Source organism: Dreissena polymorpha, chromosome 13 (assembly GCF_020536995.1).
Source record: "Dreissena polymorpha isolate Duluth1 chromosome 13, UMN_Dpol_1.0, whole genome shotgun sequence".
Lineage (NCBI taxonomy): Eukaryota > Metazoa > Mollusca > Bivalvia > Myida > Dreissenidae > Dreissena > Dreissena polymorpha.
The window spans coordinates 43,162,360-43,188,715 of record NC_068367.1 but is presented as its reverse complement, the minus strand read 5'-3'; the positions used below and the strand labels follow the sequence as shown (position 1 = coordinate 43,188,715).

The 26,356-nt window shown below is 33.6% G+C and overlaps 2 protein-coding genes across 2 annotated transcripts in view; one reads left to right on the top strand and one right to left on the bottom strand.

Annotated features, from left to right (window-relative positions):
• LOC127856170 (transcription intermediary factor 1-alpha-like) overlaps nt 1-26,356 on the bottom strand; it is a 273,940-nt gene that overhangs the window by 233,782 nt on the left and 13,802 nt on the right. The window lies entirely within an intron of this gene.
• On the top strand, nt 1,150-4,504 carry LOC127856185 (complement C1q-like protein 4). Its single transcript, XM_052392256.1, has 3 exons — nt 1,150-1,488; nt 2,321-2,548; nt 4,266-4,504. The coding sequence occupies exons 1-3, from the start codon at nt 1,230-1,232 to the stop codon at nt 4,466-4,468; spliced, it is 690 nt and encodes a 229-aa protein (XP_052248216.1). The 5' UTR covers nt 1,150-1,229; the 3' UTR covers nt 4,469-4,504.

The window sequence follows — 26,356 nt, the reverse complement described above, 5'->3', positions numbered from 1 at the left end:
TTAAGAGGTTTTCGTTAAACTACGACACGTGTACACACATGATGTTTTCAGTATTGGAACTACGCGTAACGTTTTGGCAGTTATATTTTTATTTTCTTTCTGCAAATGTATCTTCGATTAAATCGTTTAAGGTGCGCTTTTGGTATTGATAAAACTTTAGGCTCGGCTATCTCTCAAACTGGTTTAAAGGCCCAATGCGTTGCACTGACCGTTTGAATGCGCTGATCCCATGTTTATATTTGGTGTTCTGTTAGAAGTATATAAGAACAATTAGTTCTTTCCAGATAGAGTTTTGGAGTTCCTTTTGCTATGATATACAGTAAAAGTAGCATCAATAGCAAAATAAAAACAATACAAACTCCACATAACCAAAAGCAACAGTTGGAACTTTATCAAAAATGCATTTACCACGAATTTAATGTTCTCCTGGAAGGGAAACACTTTGTAGAAACTCAAAGAGATACTATGTTTTTCTTTACCTAACGAATAAATTTCAAATATGTGTTTATATGAACTATTACATTGTATACTACTAAAATAAATCATTATGACTATTTGTTGTTTTTTTAACAAAGGGATTTGATGCGTTGAGAAGCTGAATACTGAATAGTAAAATAATTTTATTTATACGAATACAAATGAAAAACCTGAACCGGAATATCTGTATATGCTGTAAGTTATGCAGATGATTTTGATTTCAAATAAGAGTTTATAAATTGAACGAGTATGTATAATAACCCTTAACAGCGAACGACATCACCAAATAATTCACATTTCCAAGAGCATTGATCTATTAGTATGAACTGCAACCGCGATAAAAAAAACTTTAAAAGTAAAATTATACAGTAATAATTCTTTGGATTTTACCGATGCTTCTGTATTCGTGTTAGCCTTTCATATACGCTCAATGCATTTGTTGACTCTAAATTAGCATATGCACGAATTATACATATGAACAAAATACAGTTGCATGTATTGTTCAACCAATTGCTGCCCTTGTACGTGTTCAACAGCTAATAAAGATAACCATTAATCAACGAGTTCAAACACGCGGCTTCACGTCATCCAAATTAGGACAGTGCATTCCGAAGGTCTTCAATTAACCTAAATTCCGTTTTCTGACTGATAAGAATTGTTTATAAATAAATCACACGGGACTGATTTGTGATACAATCGACACGCCAAAAAGTTAAAAGAATATCACTGAGCATCACGACGATAAGTTGAAAATGCTGTTGTTATTGATTACTGTAATAGCAACGTATAGTTCGGTGACGTGTAAGATGACGTCCGACGATATTGAACGTACGCTGTCAGCGTTAGCTGAGAAAAACGAAGCGTTGGAATATGGTTTGAACACTCTCCGGAATGAACTTGAACTCGAGAGACAACACAACGAACGTTTAAGGAATGAGATGATGTCGATGGCTGACCAATTGAAAAAGCACGTCACCCTGGTGAATTCAATGAACATGAGTAGTATAAAGCGTAAGACGTTTTGATTTCAATAGGGTCAGTTAATATGAAATATATAACCTCCTTGTATGAGATAAGTTAAATAATCTTTCATATTTTTTTCTACAACGTTTCGTTTCAAACAAAAAAAATATCAAAGCAGCATAAAATAAGTAGCATTTTCAGTTATACATTACCCATGTTTTTTTCGTCGTCTTTTTGTGTCGGCAAGCGTAGTGTGTAAATAAATATGATAGAAAATAGAAGATATGTATTGTTTCCAGTGAATAGTCTATGGTTATTTCACGATTGGTTTAAAAAATACATTGTTATGATCATAGAGCGAAACAATTACTTGATTATTATGCAGGGACAGTCAATGTTATTTGTATTATCTGCTTTTTTATAATAATTGAATAAATAAAATCCGAGAGAAACCCAGTTTGACATAAAAATGAAATAATAAAGTAATACAAAATAACTTTTTTATTAGAAAAAAGAGTTATGATTAATGTACTGTTTTATAGCAGATAAATATGTGTTTTCTTATATCTTTCTTCGATTTTAGTTAACGCATGTTTCGGAATAATCTTCACGCAGTTTTATGTGTAAAAAATTTTAATGATGTATAATGTTTTAAAACATGATTAATTTATTTCAGTACTTTGAAAACTCAATAGTTTTATAATTAAACTGAGAGCGTATTTTCTTTCACCAAGAAGAACTTCTGAATTCCACTGAAAAGAAAACATATAATAACGTCACCAAATGTTTATGCATTATGTTCTTTACACGATTATATTGTGATAACTAGATGGTGAATAATGCCAATAACCGTTGTTTGTTGCGATTAATGTTAACCCAGGTCAGCTTACGGACGTCACAGTTGCGTTTACTGCCACCATAAGACCGCCGAATCTGACCGGTCTGAACTCAGGGCAACCGATCATTTTTGACCGGGTGATAACCAATTCAGGAACAGCCTACGACTCTGGCACGGGTATATTCACCGCCCCTGTACGAGGATACTACGTGTTTCACATGGACATTCTGATGGAGCCCGGGGAAAACGAATATCTGCAATTTGTAAAGGGTATGGAATATTAAACACAAAAGATGACTCTTTGAATATAATGCGCATTCAGTTCTCCTTTTTATGGCCCCATAAAGTGGGAATAGGGGGAATTATGCATTGCAATTGTTTGTTTTAAACTTCTTTTTAACGCACATGTGGATATCGTTCAAACTTTTACAGTTGAATGACCTTTATGATACAAAATAAAGGATTTGGGGCTGCGTCGAATTTGGCAGAACGATGTCCCTGTTCCTGTTTTTAAAACGTAGATTATATCGTCGCCTTAGGCTTTGGGGTCAACTCCTCTTTAATAACTATGTTGATCTCGTTCAAACTTTAACCAGTTTTAATGTTCTAAACGTTTGATGATCGTAAAGAAAGCAATTTGTGCATGAACTTGTTTGTGCAGAAATATTGCCCGTGTCCGTGTTTCCACTATTGAATATTAAGTCCAAATTATTATTTTGTTTTAATCTATTTAACCTATCACTCAAATATTCAAGGTTGAATGACGTTTCTGTTTTTATGGCATTAAACAAGTGTTTTAGCTGCAAACAGTTTTTGTTTTGAAGAATACTGATGCTTTTGTCTGTTTTTTTCCCACTATATAATATTACAATGTAAACGTGTGTGCGTTGATCTCCTCTAACTTCCTTGCGGAGTTTGTAATTCACATCTGTATGATTAAATTATCATTATGGGACAACTATTGACTGACACATGTGTCCAAAAATGCGTCCTTGCGGTATCAGTGTATGTCTTACATTTCAAGTGAATCTGTCATTTGATATGATTATGTTCTATTTAAGTTTATATTTTGTTTAATAAATAGCATATGTTTACACGTATGAACATTTATATTTAACGTTCAGTTTCGAAATGAAAGGCAAATACTTCACATTTTGTTCAATTTATCTGTTTTAAGCTTTGCTGTAAAACACGTTATTAATAGAAGCGTGTCCATCTTAAAATAACAAAACAAAACGTTTAAAATGCAGTAAAACACAATTAACTGAACAAATGTGTTCAAACAGAAAATTGTTAGTACATAAATCTGTACACAAATTTCTTTAAAAGATCCATAACTGAGCATAGCGGTTTTAAATTAAGTCATATTGTTGTTTAATTCATTCATCATCTTTTTAAGATTTTTCCAAAAGGTTTTCTACTCATGATATTTTATTTACACAACACGTCCTTAAATTTTATTAACATTCATATATTAATGTTACAGAACTGCCCCGGCATAAATTGACCTGTTTTTGAAGCACACGCTCTATCTCTAGATATCGCCCATGTTCTAATTAAAACCACATAATTTAAATTGACAGATATATCATCATGTTCTTCAAGGTGTCACTCATAAAGAAACAATTCGGTCATGCAAACACATTTCATTATCTTTGCAATAGTTGTACATTTGTCGTACATTCTTACCATTGCTGAAATTAAAAAATCCAATTTGCATTAATGTCATTACTAGCATTCTTCGTTGACTTATAGTTGGTTTGACAAATTTTTCTTTCACCGTCTCACAGACGCCAAGTGCGTTTACTTAAATGTTTAATCCTTTTGATTGCATTGTTGTTATCGCAACACATATCACAATTGCGTTTTTTAATACCTTCGAATATATTGTTATTAGCGCAACATATATCAAAAAGGCGTTCATTTTTATGTTTAACCAGTTCAAATGTAGTGTTGTTATCGCAAAGAATGTCACAATTTCACGTAGATGGCGCCCATATCCTGTACAACTTCATCCAAGCAACTGGCTCACTCAATGACGTCAGTGGGAGCCGCACGGTAGTGGTGGAACTCGAGCGTGGAAATAAGGTCTGGATCAGAACGGTCACGTCTGGGCATCACGGAAGTGGGACGCTCCATGGCAACGAGTTCTCGACGTTTTCCGGTTGGCTGGTTGCTGTCAATGAATGAATTCGAATTCGATGAATAAAATTCGAACTAAAAGCGGTTCACGTGTTTCCATGAATTTCGGATCTAGTATGTTCGACACATATACATAACCTTCCCAATATTACCATATATCACATGTTTTAATTGTGGTATGTACACACAGTCGGTTTATTCGTGCTCAGGTTTTTGCATGTTTGCTGATATTACAAATGCTTGTTATATTAAGATTGATAAAAGTGTCCATGTTAATATAACTGTTATATTTCCAGGCAAAAACGTACTCTGTTAATCCTTCTGCGGTGCTCACAGTGCTTATACCTTATTGCCTGTTATTAAAAAATTATATAGAAATCAATATTCGTATGACAAGGTCGTACCCCATGTTTGCAATTTATAAATGAATACATTTTTATCAATATGATAAGAAATTTTTTCTGTTTATATATTTAACTAACATAAACGAGCGTTAAAAAACGATTCAGTATTCAAAAATTCCTGATACATGTATTGATGCTTCTCTCATATCTCAGTAACGTGTTACATATTTAGCTCATATGAAACATAAACACCCATAGCAACGTTTATACAAAAATTCCATCATTACTGGGAAAATATTTAACATGAATATACATACAATTCGTTTTGTGTGCTCTTAGTCTAAAATCAAATGATATTCGAACTTGAAATACACGTAAGGGGTATTACTTTTTTTTAAGTTCTTATTTATTAAAAAATTAACCAGCGTACTTTTTGCAAAACATAAAAACGCACAGAAAAATTTTTTAAAGGGGCCTTTTCACGTTTTGGTAAATTGACAAAATTAAAAACCTTTTTTCAGATTCGCAAATTTTCGTTTTAGTTATGACATGTGTGAAAAAACAGTAATACTGAACATTAACCATGCTATAAAATAGCCAATATATGCATCTTTTGACGATTTAAAAACCAGAAAACTATAAAGCGTTGCAACGCGAAACGATGGAATAATTTGCAGTTTTGTTGTTGTCGTTATATTTTGTGAAACTACGAGGATTGCTTATTTTAAGTATAAAATACTTTCTATATTGCGTGAGCGCGGATGGCCAAGTGGTCTTAATGGTACATACTTTTACTAGGACTCCAGGGGTCAGTGGTTCGAGCCCAATTTATGGTTACTTTTTTTCTTTTTTAAATTTTATTCTCGATTGTTTAATGGAGATTTGTATTTCCAATGTTTACAATTATCAATATTAAGCATTTAATGACACACTTCAAAACATGCAAAAAATATGTGAAAAGGCCCCTTTAATAAGGCGACTCTTTTAATCAACAAAGAAGGGGGACAACCCTGTGTATATTGCATTTGTATTAAACAACAGTTACTGCTCTTTTCATGTGGCTTGCTTAACCTTTGTGCTAATTGGCTCCAATGCATAAAACATATAAAAGTCTTTAAATAATATTTCAAATGAATAAGTGTAACAATATGTTCAAGAAACTACGTCGGCAATTATCAACTGCAATTTCCCGTTTGACATCGTTTTAATATTAATGTGTCGAGCGTTGTTTGATAATTAAACAGATCGATAATATTCAACCTAAATGTGCAATATTAACATTAATTGGAAATGCTCTTGAAATATAACTTCTGTACTTTATAAAACAATTCCCGTCAAGGTATATTACAAAATAATAAATTGCATCAAACACCAAAATGGTGCAATTTAAAGTTGGGCAATATTTTATTGCTGATTTTACACTATTTTGAACATGACACTCTTGATGTTATACAACTTTTGATATTTTGTGTTTTAAACACTATTTATCTGCTAATATTATTTTACAAATAAATGATTATCTGTTATACTCTGCGTTTAGAATATTTGAAGCAGGAAAATGAAGAGGAGGTTGGAAAAACTTACGCCAACTTATACCGATAAACTCCAGACAAAGATGCAAAAAGTATACATTTGCTTCACAATATGCCCAGTATGTGTTCATTTATGCAATAACATGTCATAAATATGTGGCAGGAACACATTATAACCTGAGAGGCGTTTCACTTGTGTTTGCGATTAAGCAAGTACTATAAATATATCAATCCTCAATATTTGTCCATACCGGCTTCTGTAACCTGTAAGTCTCTTGTCAACAACTGTCTGCATCCTGCAATTTATTTCCTCACTTATGAAACAGGAGCACATGTGTTCACTGTTTACATGATGTGATTAAAAGATATTAGTGTCATGTAGCCTGATATAAGCTATTGGTCATCCCGATGTTTTGTTTGTGTTGTGGAATTTCGTCTTGGAAAAATAGATACCAGTAATCTGGAGATACTGCAACCCCATTATATGGCGGTCCATTATATCGAGATGTCCAATATAGTGCGAATCGGCTATGACCGCCTAAAATACAACAAGCATGATCACTAGATACCTTCTTTATATATGAGATTAGCTAAGTAAGCAAAAATAGTTGGTAGTATTTCACCCTTTACTGTGTAACTTACTTTGTTACGCAGTGAAGCGTGAAAACAGTGGGTTGGAAAAACAGACGCCAAATCATTCCGATAAAAACTAGTCTCCATGCCACAAAAATGATGTAAACAGTATTCATTTGCTTACAAGTTGTCCATCATGCGTTAAGTTATGCAATAACATGTCATGGGTATGTGTCAGGGACACTTTAAAGCTGTGAGGCGTTTTACTTGCGTCTGCTATTAAGCAAGCGATATAAATCTATCAATCCTTCATTTTTGTCCATACTGGCCTCTGTAACCACAGCAAGCCTCGTGTCAACAACTGTCTGCATCCTTCAATTTATTTCTTCAGTTATGAAACAGGAGAACATGTGTTCATTGTTTACATGATGTGATTAAAAGATATCACTGTCATGTAGCCTGAGATCAGCTATTGGTCATCCTGATGTTTTGTTTGTGTTGTTGAATTTCGTCTTGGAAAAATAGATACCAGAAATCTGGAGATACTGCAACTGCGTTATATGGCGGTCCATTATATGGAGACGTCCTGTAAATCGGCAATTGCCTCCTTAAATACAACGAGCATTATCACTAATTAACATGTTATAATCGGAGATTTGCTAAGTAAGCAAAGTAGTCGGTAGTATTTCACCCTTAACTTTGTTGCTTACTATGCTACGCAGTGAAGCGTGAATACAGTTGATTGGTATGTGAAAGAATGTTTTGCACACGGTTGGGGCTGTTTTCAATTTTCACAGAATGAACAATTAGTGAAACATCCTAGGTTATGATGCCAATTTACTGGTATGCAAATTGTTAAATTTTACGTCTGTCTGTTTGTATGTAAATGTCTCTTCTTTTGTATGTAAATTTATTTGGATACGCGTGCCTAAAATGGATACGAAGGCCAAATAAATATATATATATATATATATATATATATATATATATATATATATATATATATATATATATATATATATATATATATATATATATATATATATATATATATATGTATTCACACATATCGCCAGTTACACAGTTACGGGAAATCTGATTTAGAAATAGGTCATGGGGTTCCCACTTTAAATACATGTACCTCCATACCCTTTTTTATCCGATATTTACACGAATTAAGGTATATAGGGGTACCTAATATAGTATTATATATAAATACGTCATTTATTTAACGTCTCATACCTCATACAAGGAAATATATAGCAACATTAATTGCGAGGTATACAAACTTTAAATTTTAGACGTGATCGTGGTTTTCGATATAAGACCTTATTGTGACATTTGATTGCATTACTTCCCCTATACCCCCCTCATAGTAATTAAAGGTGCCTATAACGCGGGGTTGTATACAGACCCCGTTTTTAATATTGACCCCTTAAGTATAGTCTGAAAACAACCGAGACCGCGTTACTGGCGCTTTGTATATATATATATACATATATATATATATTATTATTTTTTAATCATGCTTCATTAATCAAATGTCTTTTACGCTGTGTTTTCGCTGAAACTACATAGCAGCTGGAGTTTCACTTCTTTATATTGTCAGGATATATAAAGTGATATGGATATATCGCGATTGTGATCTATGAACCTTCCAAACCGCGATAAAACGGAGTTAAAGTGTATTTATTTGACATGCTATCGTGGTTAATAAGATCATATGGTTTCATGGTGCTAAATAGCACCTGGTTGCAAATACCAAAAGATTTATTACGTATAACTTTGGACAAATGAAATATTGAAGCAATATATGTTATATAACTGATCAATTTTCGGTGACTCATTGAAACATGATTTTGTCCCGGCTATTATGAAGAAGAAAATTAAGCAAATGTTTAATGAAAGAAATATTTTATACAATCTCTATACTGGTTGGTTTCAAAGAAACCAAAGCACTGGTTCTGTCCATTGAAGTGTGCCTCGCTAACCCGTATGCTATTGATACATTTGAGCTGAAATGGATTTTGATGTTTTTTGTTAACAATGTTGACCATTGTTTTTTTATCTGCATTTTACTCATTTGTCTGTTTATGATAACATAATAATGCCATCAAAGTGATTTTACACATAGAAGAATATTGATTAAGAAATGTGATTACAGTTTACATTTTAATGGTATATAAATGGATTACAGGTTCGTTTACTGTTGATGTTTTATCATGGCTTCATAGTTTTCGATTGATGTTCTACTGTAATCCTCACATCACATGCAATCACTAGACTTGTTAATGTTAATGCGAATATGAACCTTCTTTATCGGATCAAATGTACAACAATCGGATTATGTGAAATGTGTGTAACTTGTTTAGAGGCACTTTTGTCTGGCAATCCGGTGTACGTTTCCATTTATTTGTTGTCAGAGGAAACTAATGGAACGTAGCCAGTGAGGCTGAAAATGAGACTATTTTATACCTCTGTGGTTTCATACAGAAATGTTTGTCCGCAATCATTAAAACAGCAAAATGATTGCGGACTGTTACTGTGTCTGTTCTGACAGGCATGTAATGATCAAGAAATATGGGTATCTGTTGTAAGGATCAGACAATGAAAAATATTGACTTTTGAAACATATTGGTTCCAGAACAATTTGCAATCGGGTAAAGTTTGGTTAGAAATTCTATCGCCTGCTGAAATGATCATTACAAATCATTGATCAGGCAGATTAGTATACAAGCCGTTCCTGTCTTTTATTTCCATACGTCTGTTTGTTCTCCTGTCTTCATGTACAAGGTAAACCTAAAATAGCATGTCTAAATCTAACTTCAGTAATGCTTCCATACATAGCTTTACATCGTGTGAGCTCATTGTGAGCTTGTCATTGATCTACGACGGACTTACACTGATTCGGAAGGTCTTCATGGTAATTAGGAGTTTGACATTCTCGAAATGTTTGATGTTCCCAAAGTTACACGTAACATAAAAACTCGCAGTGGCTTTAAAGCGTTCCTAGTTTTTTCTAAGTTTTCTTTAACTACGCATAATTTGTGCTAGTGTTTGAAACAGCTCTTTGTTTCTTAAATAACAACCCAGTATTCACAAGTTTTCGTTTCAGTATTATCCCGGTAAATTAGTCTATAAAAGGCCCATTTTGTCCTAAAAATGTTTGAAGGACCATTCAGTTCAGTTGAGTTATCAATTCTTTTGACAATGTGGGTTTGTGTAAATTAAGCATTGTCTATTTGTAATTATATTCGATAAGTCTCGGAAAGTCCAATTGCTTTAGATACAATTAGTTTAAAAAATGCAAATCATAACATTTAATATAAACTATTTACAACAAATGGCTCTACATGTGATATATATACAAACACATTGTTGTACATATATCAGCATGCAGAGCAATTTGTTGTCAATAGTTTATATTTATGATTTGCACACGTTATATATTTACTCAGTTTTTAATGTTAATTCGATCATCCCTAGAAAAATGAGTATTAAAAATCATGTTAACGCTTGTTATGTCTCCCAGAATTTCGTACTGTTAGGTCTGTCCGTCCTTTATTCTATACACCCGTAAAATGTGCAGTAAATTTAGTCTTCCACAATTGCCAGTTATTACAATTTTGTTTTTGTTGTTTTTTATATCACACGGTGTTTGAGACTTTTCCGCATCCATCCATAACGCAACCTCACAATGACATTGACCCGATTTGGATTTGAAATGGGATAATTCGTAGTTATTCAGATTGTATTGTAACAAGTTGTACCCACATGATTTGATGATACTTACGTAGTGTGCTAGTTACGACCATTCTCAATTTACCCATATCATCCAACATCACTTTTCATCATCATTATAATCGTTACCATCATCATCATCATAGTCGTCATCATTATCATCACCACCATCATCACCATCATCATTACCATTCCCTTTACCGGTCTAGTCGTCGGAAGGAAATAAGGGACGACGATACAGACATCTTCCGCCAGTCAGGTCTGTTCAATTTAAGTGAAGAATAATCTAGGAAAAAAACAGACCTACATATTACCATAAATGTTAATATATACTACTATCACCAAGCTGCCTTAACTGATTTATTGTTGATCACTTTCTTCATGGTAGAATTTTTGTTAACTAACAAAACATTTGTTCTTTCAGCTTCAGACGAATTTCCAAAGAACAAAAAGGGGGCAATCAGCTGTGAATTTCCACAATCAAACACGCATAGTTCATTAGAAATTTTGACAAATATATCGGGAGAACAGTGGGATTTTCTATTGAAATGAGGTCTCAATGTCATTAAGACTGACATATGTGTCTCGTATCGGTATGTAAAAACTGCTCGAATCAGACGAGGTGGTATTAGATTATTATATGTCACAAAATAATTGTTAGTAAAAAAGTAAACAAAATAGTTCAATATGCATGAATTTTGTAGCACTATATAAGATTGTCTTACAATTCTTATATATGAGACCAAATTCTTCAATTCACAATTACAAACAGAGCAGCCCAAGAATCTTTGCTTGTCAACACACACGTTCACATAGTTTTCATTGATATGGTAAAGTCAAGAAAACGGTTCGATTCTGTGTTAGGCGGATAGAGATTCATGTCATAAGTTAAACAACTGTGTGAGTAGGACTGTAGCAACGCGAAATAGACAAAATAAGGAAAATTAACAAACATGTCTCAAAAGGATTGCAAAAGCAACGAAGCGATATTACGTACATTTAAAGTAAGTCATTGATATATTTTATGGGATGCCTTACTCATATGTTGCCCCAGTGCATTTGATATTTAACTGTTTCCCACTATCTTAACCAACTATTTCTTTCAGTTTTGTTATCCATGACAAAGCACTTTTTTTCTAAATGCAAAACATTATGTTAAAATTGAGACGAAAGGAAATTCTTTTGAAGCTAATGAGCATGGTGGTCACACGTACTGCAAATGTATTATTCTGTGACTACCACGGCAAGAACAAAACAACAGTAAATTTCAATAGCCGAGTAAACATGCTGACAGCTAATTTGAGTTCAAATTTTTCTTAGTGTCACATGTGGATATCGCGTGTGTTTTCTTGTTCTGTAATATCCTGAAATATTATGCCCTCTCTTCATTTGTATACATGATATGCACGATGGATTACTTTCCGGAAAGAAAGCATTATTGATTCTTGTTCACCTGTCATGAAAAAACAGCGGCGACACATGCAACAGCTCGCAATAGTAGACTATTAAAAAAGGCACAGTATACACATTCGTCCCATGAAATACTAGTCTTTATAAAGGCCACAAATAGTCATAAAACATAATCAGGAATTGTATCACAACAATAAAGCAATAAAGACAATCAGATTGGTAGATAGTTTATTCGCATATACCACCCCTATAACTCTGATATGACTTCGCACAATTTTCGATCTATATCTCGACTTTACCTGCTACATTATTTCTTAGTGCGATTACAAAATTACAGCTTTCTCCAAGAAAATTCATAGCGAGTCAAGGTCAAGTCGAGATATAAAGCGAATATGAATACGAAAAACGCTAATCACTTTCTTACGGATATGGCTGGAAAGTAAGCGGCATTTAAACATTAAACCCAAATAATAAAGGGTATAATATTGCGAAAAAAATATTTCGGCATGGACGACGCCATTGTGAGCGTCTCGTTATTACACCTTTTATAATATTTTAAAATTCTTGTTACTATATCATTCTATAGGTCGATGCTGATTTCAATTAAATTGGATTTTTGTTTTGACGCGTATTAGACAGATGCCGATATATTTGGTGGAAAATATGCACGTGTGAAATGTACGGGAGGCAAATGCCAATTAAAAGATGGTATATATAGTGATTAACTGTGAAATCGTATTGTACTTGATAGCATTAAAAATGTCCGTACCCTTACAAGAAGTTTTTTGTATATGTGCATGCACATAATCTTCTTTGTTTATGACATATTTATATATGTTATTTTATATGTAATCTTATTAAGATTTCCTTAGTCATGAAACATCAGAACATGTGTTCACTGTTTAGATGCTGTGATATGTTGGTATTACTGTCATGAGGCCTGAGATCAGCTATTGGTAATCCCGATGTTTTGTTTGTGTAGTGGAATTTCGTCTGGTAAAAATATGTACCAGTAATCATTACACTGCAACTCCTTTATATTGCGGTCTATTATATCGAGATGTCCAATAAAGTGCGAATCGGCTATGAATTCCTATAATCCAACGAGCAGGATCACTAGATAAACCTTTTGTTATCTTAGATTTGCTAAGTAAGCAAGCAGTGAAGCGTGGAAACAGTCGATTATTGACAGTATGTTTTGCAAACGGTTTGTGTTCTTTCAACTTAAAAAATGAGAATAAGTGAAACATCCTAGACTATGATGTCGGTTTACTGGTATGCACATTGTTAAATGTACTTCCGTCTTTTATATGTAAATGTCGCGTTTGTACATAAATGTATTGGGATGCGCGCCCCTGCAATGGATACGAAGGCAATATAAATATACGTATGCATAATTATGATTTAATTAATCAAAGGTCTTTCACCACGCTGTTTTTTGCTGAAATTTTATACCTTTTTCGTGTTGTACCTCAAACCTGTCAGGAGTAATATTGTGGTATGAATATATCGCGAATATATTCTATAAACGTCACAAACAGCCAAATAAATTAGATGCAGTGCATTTATTTCAAATGGTTTCATGGTCAATAATAAAATATGGTTTCACGTGGCAAAATAGCACCTGATTGCAAAATGCAATATATGTGTTTCGTATACATTTAGCCAAATGAAATGTATGTTATTGAATTGATGATTTTTCTGTCATTCATTGACTAACAAAATACTACGTAAATCGGATGTTTAATGGATTGTGATTCAATCCCTATACTAGCTGGTTTTAGAGAAACCAACGAACTGGTTCTATTCATTTAATCGGCCTTATGTGTGCCTCGCTAACTCTTATGCTTTTGGATGTATTGTAGCTAAAACACAAATGTTTAAATGTTTGTGTTAACAATTTTGATCATAATTATTTTATCTGCATGCATTTTACTCATTGGTCTGTGTGTGATAACATTTTAGTGCTATAAAATTGAATTTACAATTGAAGAACATGGATTATGAAATTTTATTACAGTGTTCATTTTACTGGAACATTATTGGATTACAGGTGCTTTTATTATCAATGTTTTTATCACGGCGTATTAATTTTCTATTGATGTTCTTCTGTAATACCTCACATCACATGCAAACAATACGCTTGTTAATGTTTGTGTGAACATGAACCTCCTTTGCCAGATCAAATTTACAACAATCGCATTATGTGACATGCTTGTTACTTGTTTTGAGGCTCTTTTGTCTGGCATTCCGGTGTGCGTTTCCATTTATTTATCGTCAGAGGAAACAAATGGAACGTAGCCAGTGAGGCTGAAAATGAGACTATTTTATGCCTCTGTGGTTTCATACAGAAATGTTTTTTCGCTATCATTTAAACATGAACATGATCGCGGACTAGGCATGTGTCTACTCTGACAGGCGTGTAATGATCAAGAAATCTGTTTTACGGATCTGACAATGAAACTTATTGACTTTTGAAACATATTGTTTACAGGATGTTGTTAAATTATGTAATGTTTGGTTAGAAATTCAATCGTCCGTTGAAATGATCATAACAAATAATTGATAACCATGTTTGGAACATGGTCAGTATTGAATTTGAGATGTTTGTCCATAAAAAGCAAATTGAACTGATCTTGCGAACTAATCTGACAATCATTATTTGCTAAACATTAATTGAATTGATTTTCATGATTTCATGTAAAATGAAAGTGTTGTCGATATTAGACATATTCATAGATGTTTTTTGTAACTTATTATATAATATATCAGGAAGATAAGTGTACCATTCCCCAGTGGGCATCGAACGTTTTGCGAACGTTGCTGCAACGTAATATTTTGGTCGCAACGTCGGCAACCATTACCGAACGTTGCCACAACGTTGCATACAAAACATTACCCGGGCGTTTCATCAAACGTTGCAGTTTGGTTGTCACAATGGTGTATATGAAAGTTTATATTATATCATATATTTTTAAATTATTTTAAAAATACTGCGTTGTAATGCGACCTAAATACAACGTTTCAGCGACGTTTGGAAAAAAACGTTGCAGCAACTTTGGAAAAAACGTCGGGAAAAAATTCATATACACCATTGGTACAACCAAACTGCAACATTTGACTGCAACCTAAATACAACGTTGCAGCAACGTTTGGGTGCCCACTGGGTCGTTCCTGTCGTTTATGCTCGTATGTCCCTTTGTTCTCCCGTCTTTCCGTTAAAGGTAAACCTAAAATAACGTGTGACTATCTGACTTCAGTAATTCTTCCATACACAGCTTTAGATCGTTTGAGCTCAGTTTGAGTTTTGTCATTGATATACGATGGACTTAAACTAATTCAAAGGTCTGTATGGCTATAAGAAGGTTGACATTCTCGAAAAAAAATTATGTACCAAAGGTGACGTGTAACATAAATACAGTCTTTTAAGCATCCTATTTTTTCCTAGTTTTCTTTAGCTACTCATAGTTGGTCCTAGTTTTTAAAACTGCTCATTGTTTGACATATTTCTTTTCTTAAATAACAATCAAGTATTCCAAAGTGTTCTGTTCAGTATTATGCCGGTACCTCAGTCTATAAAAGGTCTATTTTGCCCTAAAAAATCAAATTATTCAATATTAAAGTAGTATTTATTTCACATTGATGTAAATATAGCAGCATGCAGAGCAATTTGTTCTCAATAGTTGATATTTATGATTTGCAAACTGATTTGTTCTGTCTGACCGTCCTTTTATCTATTTGCTCGTAACTGGTGCAGTAGATTAAGTCTATCACAATTGTCAATTGTGACAACGTTTTTTTATACATCAAACGGTGTTTTAAGACTTTTCCTCATCCATCTATAACGCAACCTCACAATGACATTGACCCAATTTGGATCAACATCATCATCATCATCATCATCATCATCATCATCATCATCATCATCATCATCATCATCATCATCATCATCATCATCATCATCATCATCATCATCATCATCATCATCATCATCATCATCATCATCATCATCACCATCATCACCATCATCATCACCATCATCATCATCATCATCATCATCATTATCCTCATCATTATCATCTTCATCATCATCATCACCATCACCATCACCATTTCTTTACCGGTCTAGTCGTTAAGAGGTTCTGAGGGTCGACGATAGAGACATTTTCCGCCAGTCAGGTCTGTTCAATTTTGGTGAAGAATCATCAACGAAAAACAGACCTACATATTACCATAAATGTTAACATATACTACTAACACCAAGCTGGCCGCAATTGGTGAGATTTATTGATGATCACTTTCTTCTGTAAACTCACAAAACAGTTGTTCTTTTAGCTTGAGCAAAATTTCCTAAGAAAGAAGGGGTCAATCGGCTGTGAAATTTCACAATCAAACAGGCATAGTTCATTAGAAATCTAGACACATTTATCGGGACAACTAAGGGATTGTATATATTGAATTCAGGTTTCACCGTCATTGAGACTGACATATGTGTCTCGTATCAGTGTGTAAATACCCCTCGAATCATACGAAATGGTATTAGGTTAGTCTTCACCAGCACTGTCAGTAATAATTGATAATTCTTCTGTCACACATAAATATTAGTTATAAGTTTACACAATAGTTAAATATGCATGAAGTGTGTAATAAGATTGCCTTATAATTCTTAAATATTAGAACAAATCCTAAATTCACAATTACAAACAGTACACAACAAGAATGTTTTTTTGTCGGCACACACGTCCACATTAGTTTCATTTATTTTTGAAAATCAAGGAAAAGGTTTGATGCTATCTGTGTTAGATGGATAGAGAAGCATGGCATAAGTTAAACACCTGTGTTAGTAGGGCTGTAGCAACACGGCATTGACAAAAAAAGGAAAGTACAAACCTGTCACCAAAAGATTGCAAAAGAAATGAAGCGATATTACGAACATTTAAAGTAAGTCATTGATATAGTTAATGGGATGCCTTATTTATTGTTACCTCAGTGAATTTCATATTAAATTGTTTCGCATTCTCTAAAAGGAACCGTCAACCACGAATGACGAAAAAATAAAAGTTCTAAAATACCGTATTTTAACAAATATTAGTTTATATTGATTAAAATAAGACGACTGGGGTATATTACATTACTTGAAACAAAATGTTGTTAAGTTTTCATATTTTCAGTATATTCGGTAATAAATTTTACTGGGTACAGGTACCAGGTAACTACCAGTTAACTATAAATAACGCAAGTAGATTGATCATCATCGTCACGTGGTAAACCCAGGAATGCAAATTGTGCATGCGTAGTGAATTGTATATATTTTATATATAAAATGATCAATCTACTTGCGTTATTTATAGTGTGTAAATCGTTATGTCACCTTTTTTCGCGATGTACTTTCGTTTTTACATCGCGAAATTCTATTTCCGAATATACTGAAAATATGAACTTTTTTCAAGTGCTTCTCTCCACCCAGGAGTAAAAATGGTTACCTGTAAGGGAAATAAACCATTTTGCCGTGGCTATGCAGAATGAAACAACAGACCACTTATATCCTAGTGATTGGGTGGTAAATTTCAAAGTCGATTGAACATGAGTCTTTACTTTATTCATCTGTTATTGTTGTACTTCACGCTCCTTTCTTATAATAAATTCCCATAAGTCAAACCCTTAATAATTTCAATATGCCACGGCTTTGAAATTTAATGGAGCTCGTTCGGGCTGTAATTTTTTTATCACCTAACCGCTAAATGATTTAATTAAAGACTGGATGTAGTGAAAACTTGGGCTTTTTATGAACGTCGAGGTTCATCCAACACGCTCTTATTTCGATTGGTAGGACATTAGAAAAAAGCCTTTGCGCGACCATGTTTTAATAGATGAGCAATACATGTGTTTTATCAATTTGCAATTTTTCCTTGTGTCTCCAAAACATCTAGTTTCTGACCTTAAATATTCAGAGCAAATTTAGGAAACAAAGTGTCTTCAATCCATGATAATATTTCATACAGTGTTGTTGTTTTTTCAGGTAATATTTTAATGTTTTTTTTTTGCACTTTGCTGAATTTATTCTTTGCATTTGTTGGTTGGCATTTCCTTTTGTTGTTCAATAAGATTTAAAAACAGTAAGATTGCGCAGTGGAAGTTTTGCAACCTCATTTTAAAATTAAATATTGAATACAAACATGACGGTGTTATGTAAATATTTATATTTTCTGAAAATCGTTTTACACAGATTATCATTATTATTATTAAAGCAATGTAAGTAAAATAGCCCATTACATATATTACGCTTGTTATTCAAATTGAAAAACTGCTTGACGGCTTGATATGAAATCTTTCAAATGAAATACTGAATAACTATATATACTTAATAATTCAGATTTATGAGAAGCCAGTGCAATCGTTTTCGCTATTATGATATGAATTATATAGCAATACCTTTTTCGAAATATAAATATATGTTCTTTGAAAAATATAGTTTTTAAGGACCATGCTTTAAATTATTTAAAATTACCTGCTAAGCTAACCAACAATTTGCACGCATCGTATCATCTGTAAACGATAACATAAGGCGTAAAATCAATTAAAGCAAAAATACGATTGTAATTTCATCTATAACGATTGGACAGGTTGTGAATCTGTTTGTTCTTTATACGTGTTTCGCTATACGCACATAAACATTTTTATGTTGTTATGATATGGTATATTTTGTATTCATAATATGTGAAGAAGTATTCTCCCAGGACAGCTATTGATGGAATGAACATGATCAAAGTGTTATCGTGATTTTCTCTGAGAGTTCCGTCGAGAAAAAAATAAACCGACACTGCTTTACTAAGTATCGCCGTTATAAACAATTAAAAGATTCAGTTTTTTCAGACACTGTAGGAGAATATACGAAATGTTATATATTTTATACATGCACATGTGTATAAAGCGACTGATCTTGCAGAGATTTAGCTTAACATGTAACATTGACAGTTAAATTTTAACATAAAGGGTTTATTCTAGGTTTTGATGTATACTGAAGCATTTAAAATAAAAACTGTGTTTTGCTTAACCGGCAGAACAATAAAACATTAAAACATCATTTTTGACATACCAAACTGGTTTTAGTAAATATGTCTGTGATAAAACAAAGAAGAACCTACCGAAAATAATACTAAGTAACGTGATACAATTAAATGAGCAGGCATTCAAATAACGTTTTACGCTGTTACGCAAACTAAACCCTACAAATAACACTGATGTTATAAACATACAATAACATGGATAGTCAAAACAATTGTGCTGTTTGACAAGCTCAGTTTATTGAATTTTACTTCGCAACGATAGTCACAAAACATGCTTTACAACGATAGTCACAAAACATGCTTTACAATGATAGTCACAAAACATGCTTTACAACGATAGTCACAAAACATGCTTTACAACGATAGTCACAAAACATGCTTTACAATGATAGTCACAAAACATGCTTTACAATGATAGTCACAAAACATGCTTTACAATGATAGTCACAAAACATGCTTTACAATGATAGTCACAAAACATGCTTTACAATGATAGTCACAAAACATGCTTTACAATGATAGTCACAAAACATGCTTTACAATGATAGTCACAAAACATGCTTTACAATGATAGTCACAAAACATGCTTTACAATGATATGCAAATGCATTAAGACCGCTTTTCCATGAGCTGGCAGAAGTTTTTTATATTTAATAAACTGTGACTATCTTAATAAATGTAAAGCCTATCTGATAAATGTGTCGGTCCACTTTTTTTTAATAATTGCAATACCATTACCGATGGAAATAAAGTGATAACGGATGAGACAAGAATTATTATAACACTGACGTACGCAGCTTTAAAGCATTCACTTTACCACTTTCGTATTATATTACACTCTCATATATGGTATACATTTTACATAACAGAACGGCGGTGACACAAGCGACAGCTCGCAATAGCGGCTTATTCAAAAAGGCATCGTACACAGACGTCCCATAATAATACTAGTCATAATAATAGCCACAAATATTAATGACAATTAACCAGCAATTTTATCATTTAGTAATAGAGACAATATCCGGTGTATATATTGTGTTAACATATTCCATCCCTATTACTCTGATTTGACTTCGCACACAATACGCTCTATATCTCGACTTTACACGCTACGAAATTTCTTAGCGGGATAACACAATTACAGCTTCCTCCATGAAAATTCGTATCAAGTAAAGTAAAGATATTAAACAAATATGAATTCAAACAACGCTCATCACTTTCTTACTGATATGGCTGGAAAGTAAGCGGCATTTAAACATTAAACACAAATTATAAAGGGTATTGAATGGTGAAAACCCTGTTTCGGCACGGAGGTCGCACAAACTTGATCGTCTCATGATTACCCCGTATGTTTATAAATGATTTCAATTTTTTTAAATAATGATATTGAATACATCACATTTATTTTTAACGAAGTTCAAATATATATATGCGACACAACGATTTATAACTAGATAACAATACTCTCACACGACTTATTACTTTCGATATTTTTATCATAATGACTATTATTTACCATTATTATTGTTATTACTATTATAATTATTATTATTATTATTATTATTATCACTATTCAATTACTATTATTATTATTAAATTATTATTTAAACATATATATATATATATATATATATATATATATATATATATATATATATATATATATATATATATATATATATATATCTATATATATATATATATATATATATATATATATATATATATATATTGTGTGTGTATATATATGACTCTTGCTCGATTGAATCTTGTCGGATCGTCTTCAACACTTTACAAACATAATTCAAATTAAATGCTTAGCTCCTGAACAGTTTCCCAGATTGAGCAGGCTGATTTTATGCTGCGCTTGCCGCGTATGGCATAAGATCCATGTACTCTTGACGCGGCTCACATTTACTTGAAATACCGCTTCACAGCCAGGACGTGTATTTAACGTTCCTATGGGGACCTATGTGTTCTATGCTTTGATCAAGACTTACTTTAAAGCTTAGCATTTAATGATTCCCTGGTTAATACTTCTTTGAATATAGATGAAGGGCGAGATTACGAGCAACAGTTCGTATATGTTGCGAGTGTGAAAGGGTACATTTGTTATGTAGATCTATATTCTAAATCCCATAATTTGTCTACAGGGTTTAAATAAAATCGTGCATAGCGTAGACAGAAATAAGACTTAGAAATAACACTAAATGAAGGTTAGAAAGAACTTTATTTTCATACGTTGTTCATAACTTTCGTTTTATTTCATCATCAGTAATGACAACCTTTCTTTTGAAATATTGGTTCAATTAAGGTAGTATGTAACATTATCATTTGAATTTTGCAGCGGACACATGCGGATGATTTTTAATCACTTCTAAAGTTATATAAATAAATTATACATGCAGAGACTGTAGGACATGTCTAGTCAACGTGTTTTTGTTGTTGTTGTTTTTGTCAACTCTTAAAACACGGTTACATATGATCGCATTTTTGGCTTCGTTGATGTAAACCATACCATTACGTATGCTGAATGTAATCTGTATATTTTGTTCCGCGTTAATATATAACCTCACTGTACTAACATATTTAATTAAGTAATTATTCTACTTAAGTTTTAAATGTAGTTTAATATCATGCTGCGTTTACATTACGTTCCCGGCAGCCACGGCAGTCCCGTTTGTCCGAAACGTACCGCGCCGTGCGACTGTTGCAATTTTTGGCCTTTAATCCAAGGTTTGCTAGGTTGTGCTAAGTTTCCTCACGGTTTGTCAAGGTATCCGTGACGTGCCGTCGAATCGAAAACGCGGCCCTTCGACGGTGCGCTGAGTTTTCATCCACGGTCTGTCACGGATGTATTAATGTTGCCTCAAGGTACGATGCGTTCTGTTAAGTTCCCGCAAGTTGTTTGCGTTTGTCATGCAGGTCTGATACGTTGTACACGTTTGTCATTCATTTGTCACGTTCTGTCAAGGTACCGTGCGGATCAAACGCGGACATCCGAGAGATTTCGGGCACGATTGTGCTCCCGATATAAAAGAAAACTCTCAAGCAACTGTATTTATTATAACAAAATAATTCCAATGGCATGCATGTGAACGACGAGGATGATTTACTGTTTGCCTGCTTATTTGCAGCATTAATTAAATCTTTGCGTTGTAAAGAGCTAAAAGAAGCACTGAAGTCCGGGAAAAGACGAAAAAGGAGGCCAATGGCCTTGTGGGTTTGTCCATAGCTATCAGAAGCTAGAAGGCAGCAGCAATGGCACTTTGATGCATTTCTTACAAGGGAACTCCGCAACGAAGATATCAACACTTTTCAAAATTATCTGAGGATGCCCCCATAATTATTCGACGAGATCCTTGAAATGATATCTCAAGTCATCTCAAGACAAGATACGAAGCTTTGCTCAGCCCCTACACCTGGATTGAAACTTGCACTGACTCTGAGGCATTTGGCTACAGGAGACAATAACTCGTCACTCTCATATGCAGTAAGACAGTAATTTGTCATTTGGTTCCTGAAGTATGCAGCGCTATTGTCCAGGCCTACAAAGGCGAATTGTTCACCGTTCACCCGATGAATGGAGATCTATCACCCAGGAATTTGAAGACAAATGGAATTTGTCACATGCAGTTGGGGCTCTAGAAGGGAAGCGTGTTGCTATAAGCAAGCAACCAAAAACAAGTTTCCTGTACCACAATTATAAGGGATTTTACAGTATCCATCTCCTTGCATTAGTAGATTCCCAGTATCGTTTCATATGGATTGAAGACGGTGGAGTTGGACATATGTCTGATGCCCAAAATTTATAATGACTCCGAACTATGTGGACTTCTTGAACAGTCTGTAATAGGGTTCCCGCCAACATGCCCTCTTCTGAACTATGGCCAGAATCAGGACATTCCATAATTCATTTTAGTAGACGATCTCTTTAATAGCACGGCTTTTATATACTCATCTTCAGACCGCGCGAATCGTGTAAGACTGTAGAACAACTCAACTGGCCGTAACGCATCTGCCTGCAAAACGCAACACACCGTAACGGGGCGGAATAAACACGTAGCAAAACGGCTTTTAATTATCCTAGCTTGCCGTGGTAATCTTGACTAAACGTAACAAAACTTAACAAAACTTTATTGAAACTTAACATTTCGGAAAAAAAATAGATTCCCGTCAGGGTACGTACCCTTTTCGGGTTTTGTTACGGCCTGCTACGTACTGTCAAGTTTTGTTGCGTTTAAAAAGTTCTATCACGTTTCTCATATCCGCCGTGGCTGCCGTTGCAATTTTTTGACAGTTTAACATTTTGGCACGGCAACCACGGCAACCCCGTTCTGTCACGTTTGGCTATCCCGTTCCACTACGCTGCCTCACGTTCATCCCGTTTTCTCCACGGTGTTCCGAAACGTGATTGCCGTGGTCGCCGGGAACATAGTATAAACGCAGCATGAATTTATGTTTTTAACAACTTTTAAATGCATGCACAAACTCATGAAAAAGAGGAAGGATTCGCAAAATTGAGCCTTATGGCAGCAATGCCCTTTTTCTGTTCGTACATATCATTCTACAAAGATGTTGGTATACGCGTTATGTGGTTGTTAAAACTAAATACTAGTAATCAATTTATTCTTTAGGCTTACATATCATTTTTGCTATTGACATAACGTATATGTTTTTATTCTGATTTAGGAAATAATTTTGGTTTTGATTCTCATTTACTAATAGTTTCATTAGAATAAAGATGAATATTAATTATCCAAATGTGAATTATTACATGTACACAATAAAACCGCAGATTAAAAAAAAGCGATGGCAAGCATAACATGTATTTTCAAATGTGTATATATTTAAACCTACTAAAATGGATAAAACAAGTGAAATACATTTTTAATCCAGTATCATATTACAAAATAATTATTGCTGTAAAATGAAAATAATAATTTCTCGTTTCAGTACCTTAAAAATATCCCAACATGCCAATGGTTCAGAGGGATTTGATTGTTTTGTTTAAAACAAATCTTTTTATTAATTAGATTTAGATGGAACAAAACAGTGAGGAACATTTTCATATGTCTTAGAAAGAGTAAAGTACTATTCAAGAAATAAAATGTGAAATCTACAAAGGGGGATATAACCTTGAATTAATGAACGAAACGTTTCATGCGCACAACAATTCCCGAAATAATATCTCTTTTAACTTTTGAGATATGCACTCAACAAAATGGTATCGTGAAAATCAACGGAGAATGTGATTGCAATTACTGCATTTATGAAGACATGGATTATGGTTTCTTGCGAACTGCACTTACCTTCACTTGGATGTATGCACCCATTAACTTAGGAAATGATATTTCTCATAGTTTAAAAAATATGCCACGGACACGTGCATAACAGTTGGAACACTTTAAAAATAGTGAAGCTACAACCATGCCTCTTGTGCCTTGTTAACGCTTCTTAACCTAGAACAGTTTTCCTAATATGTTTCTGACAAACGACCAATTTGCGAAATAAGAAACAAACTCTCAGCCTGAGGCGTCCGGAATTAGCTTTTCACCTATGATAATCGGGAGATCCTAGACCCAACTGGCAGGTAGAAATCAGGATGGTGCCATTGCAAACTTATAGGACGTTCTGCCCATTTGCCGCACCTAATACTTATAAAGTGACATATTTGCACCCGTAATGCTTATTTTGCGCCAGACCATATAGTTTCATCGAAGCGCTATTTATCTATTGATTGAGGTAAATCTAGATTTGTGACGACATAGTGTTCGTGTTTCGTTAAATATTAAATGATGCAAAATGTCAGCATTAAGTTGTTTGGACGAGTCTTGAACTAAACAAAAATGTCATGTATTCATGTCAAACATTTTCGCATTATTAAATAACTCCAACGCCACTGCTGCTGGCTGTGAAACGTCGCCCGACACATTCGTATGATACGATCCTTTAAAGGGATCTTTTCACGCTTTGGTAAATTGACAAAATTGAAAAAAGTTGTTTCAGATTTGCAAATTTTCGTTTTAGTTATGATATTTGTGAGAAAACAGTAATACTGAACATTTACCATGGTCTAATATAGCCATAATATGCATCTTTTGACGATTTTAAAACCTCAAAATTATAAAGCGTTGCAACGCGAAACGATTGAATAATTCGGAGAGTTCTGTTTTTGTCCTTAAATTTTGTGAAACTACGAAGATTGCTTATATAAGGTATAAAATACGTTCAGTTTGTGTTCTCGGCGGAATAGCTCAGTAGGTTATAGCGTTTTTACTTCAGGACTCTGGCAGGACTCCAGGGGTCACTGGTTCGAAACCTGCTCCGGGCAATGTTCTTTTCCTTTTTTTGATTTTATTCTTGATTTTTTACTGAAGCTTTTACGATCCAATGTTTATATTTATCAATATAAAGCATTTAATGAATAAGTTAAAAAATGCCAAAATCTGTGAAAAGGCCCCTTTAAATATTATAGGTTTTTTTATATTTAATTAGCTAAGGATACTGGCTGGGCCGATCGGCTTATAGTGTTGACTAAAATTGCCGAGGCTATGATTACATTATTACAGCTTACCGAATGTTAGAAGTAACAAAACTATAAATACTCTTCCATGCTTTCGTTATACACGAGTGCCATTTTTGACGATGCTGCGAAGCAGCTCGTCTAAGTTATCATACCATGAAAAAATTCTTCACAATGGCGACCTATGTAAAAGACCGAGCTGATTATCATTGATAAAGGTATAGGAAGCTCAGCTATAAATAGGACAGCATATTCTGGGAAAAAGATTTAATACTAGTTTAAAAAACGTTAATTTTAAATCAGTTATATTCAACCCATTATATGTTAATAGATCAATGAAACAACTATGCATTTTCTGTATTGTATTTGACATTTGTCGTGATTCAGTATATAAATTGCGAATTAAAACGTGTATAATTACCTTTCAACGCGATCATGAGTGTAAAGAAAACGAATTATTTTGAATCTGCCATTTGTAGACGTTGTAGCGACTATGGTATATTAATAGCATAATAGCCGTATAATATTTGTGAAACTCGCTCTTCTGCGTGCTTTCTCATTTTGCATATTTAATAAACTTTTCAAACAGAAATTACAGAGCCACATCAGTGCACATACTATGTTTGATAATTCATTCGTTTGTTGGATATTGTTTGCTGTTTTAAACACATATTAGGTCATATCGCGGAGATTTAGTTAACCTTACCATGTGTTCATGGGCGAACTCACGTATTTAAGTGCTC

Excerpts from the sequence above, each read along its gene's own strand:
- LOC127856185 (XM_052392256.1), top strand. The coding sequence starts at position 1,230 with ATGCTGTTGTTATTGATTACTGTAATAGCAACGTATAGTTCGGTGACG. Across the intron at positions 1,489-2,320 it reads GAACATGAGTAGTATAAAGC|GTCAGCTTACGGACGTCACA; the intron begins GTAAGACGTTTT and ends ATGTTAACCCAG. Across the intron at positions 2,549-4,265 it reads ATATCTGCAATTTGTAAAGG|ATGGCGCCCATATCCTGTAC; the intron begins GTATGGAATATT and ends AATTTCACGTAG.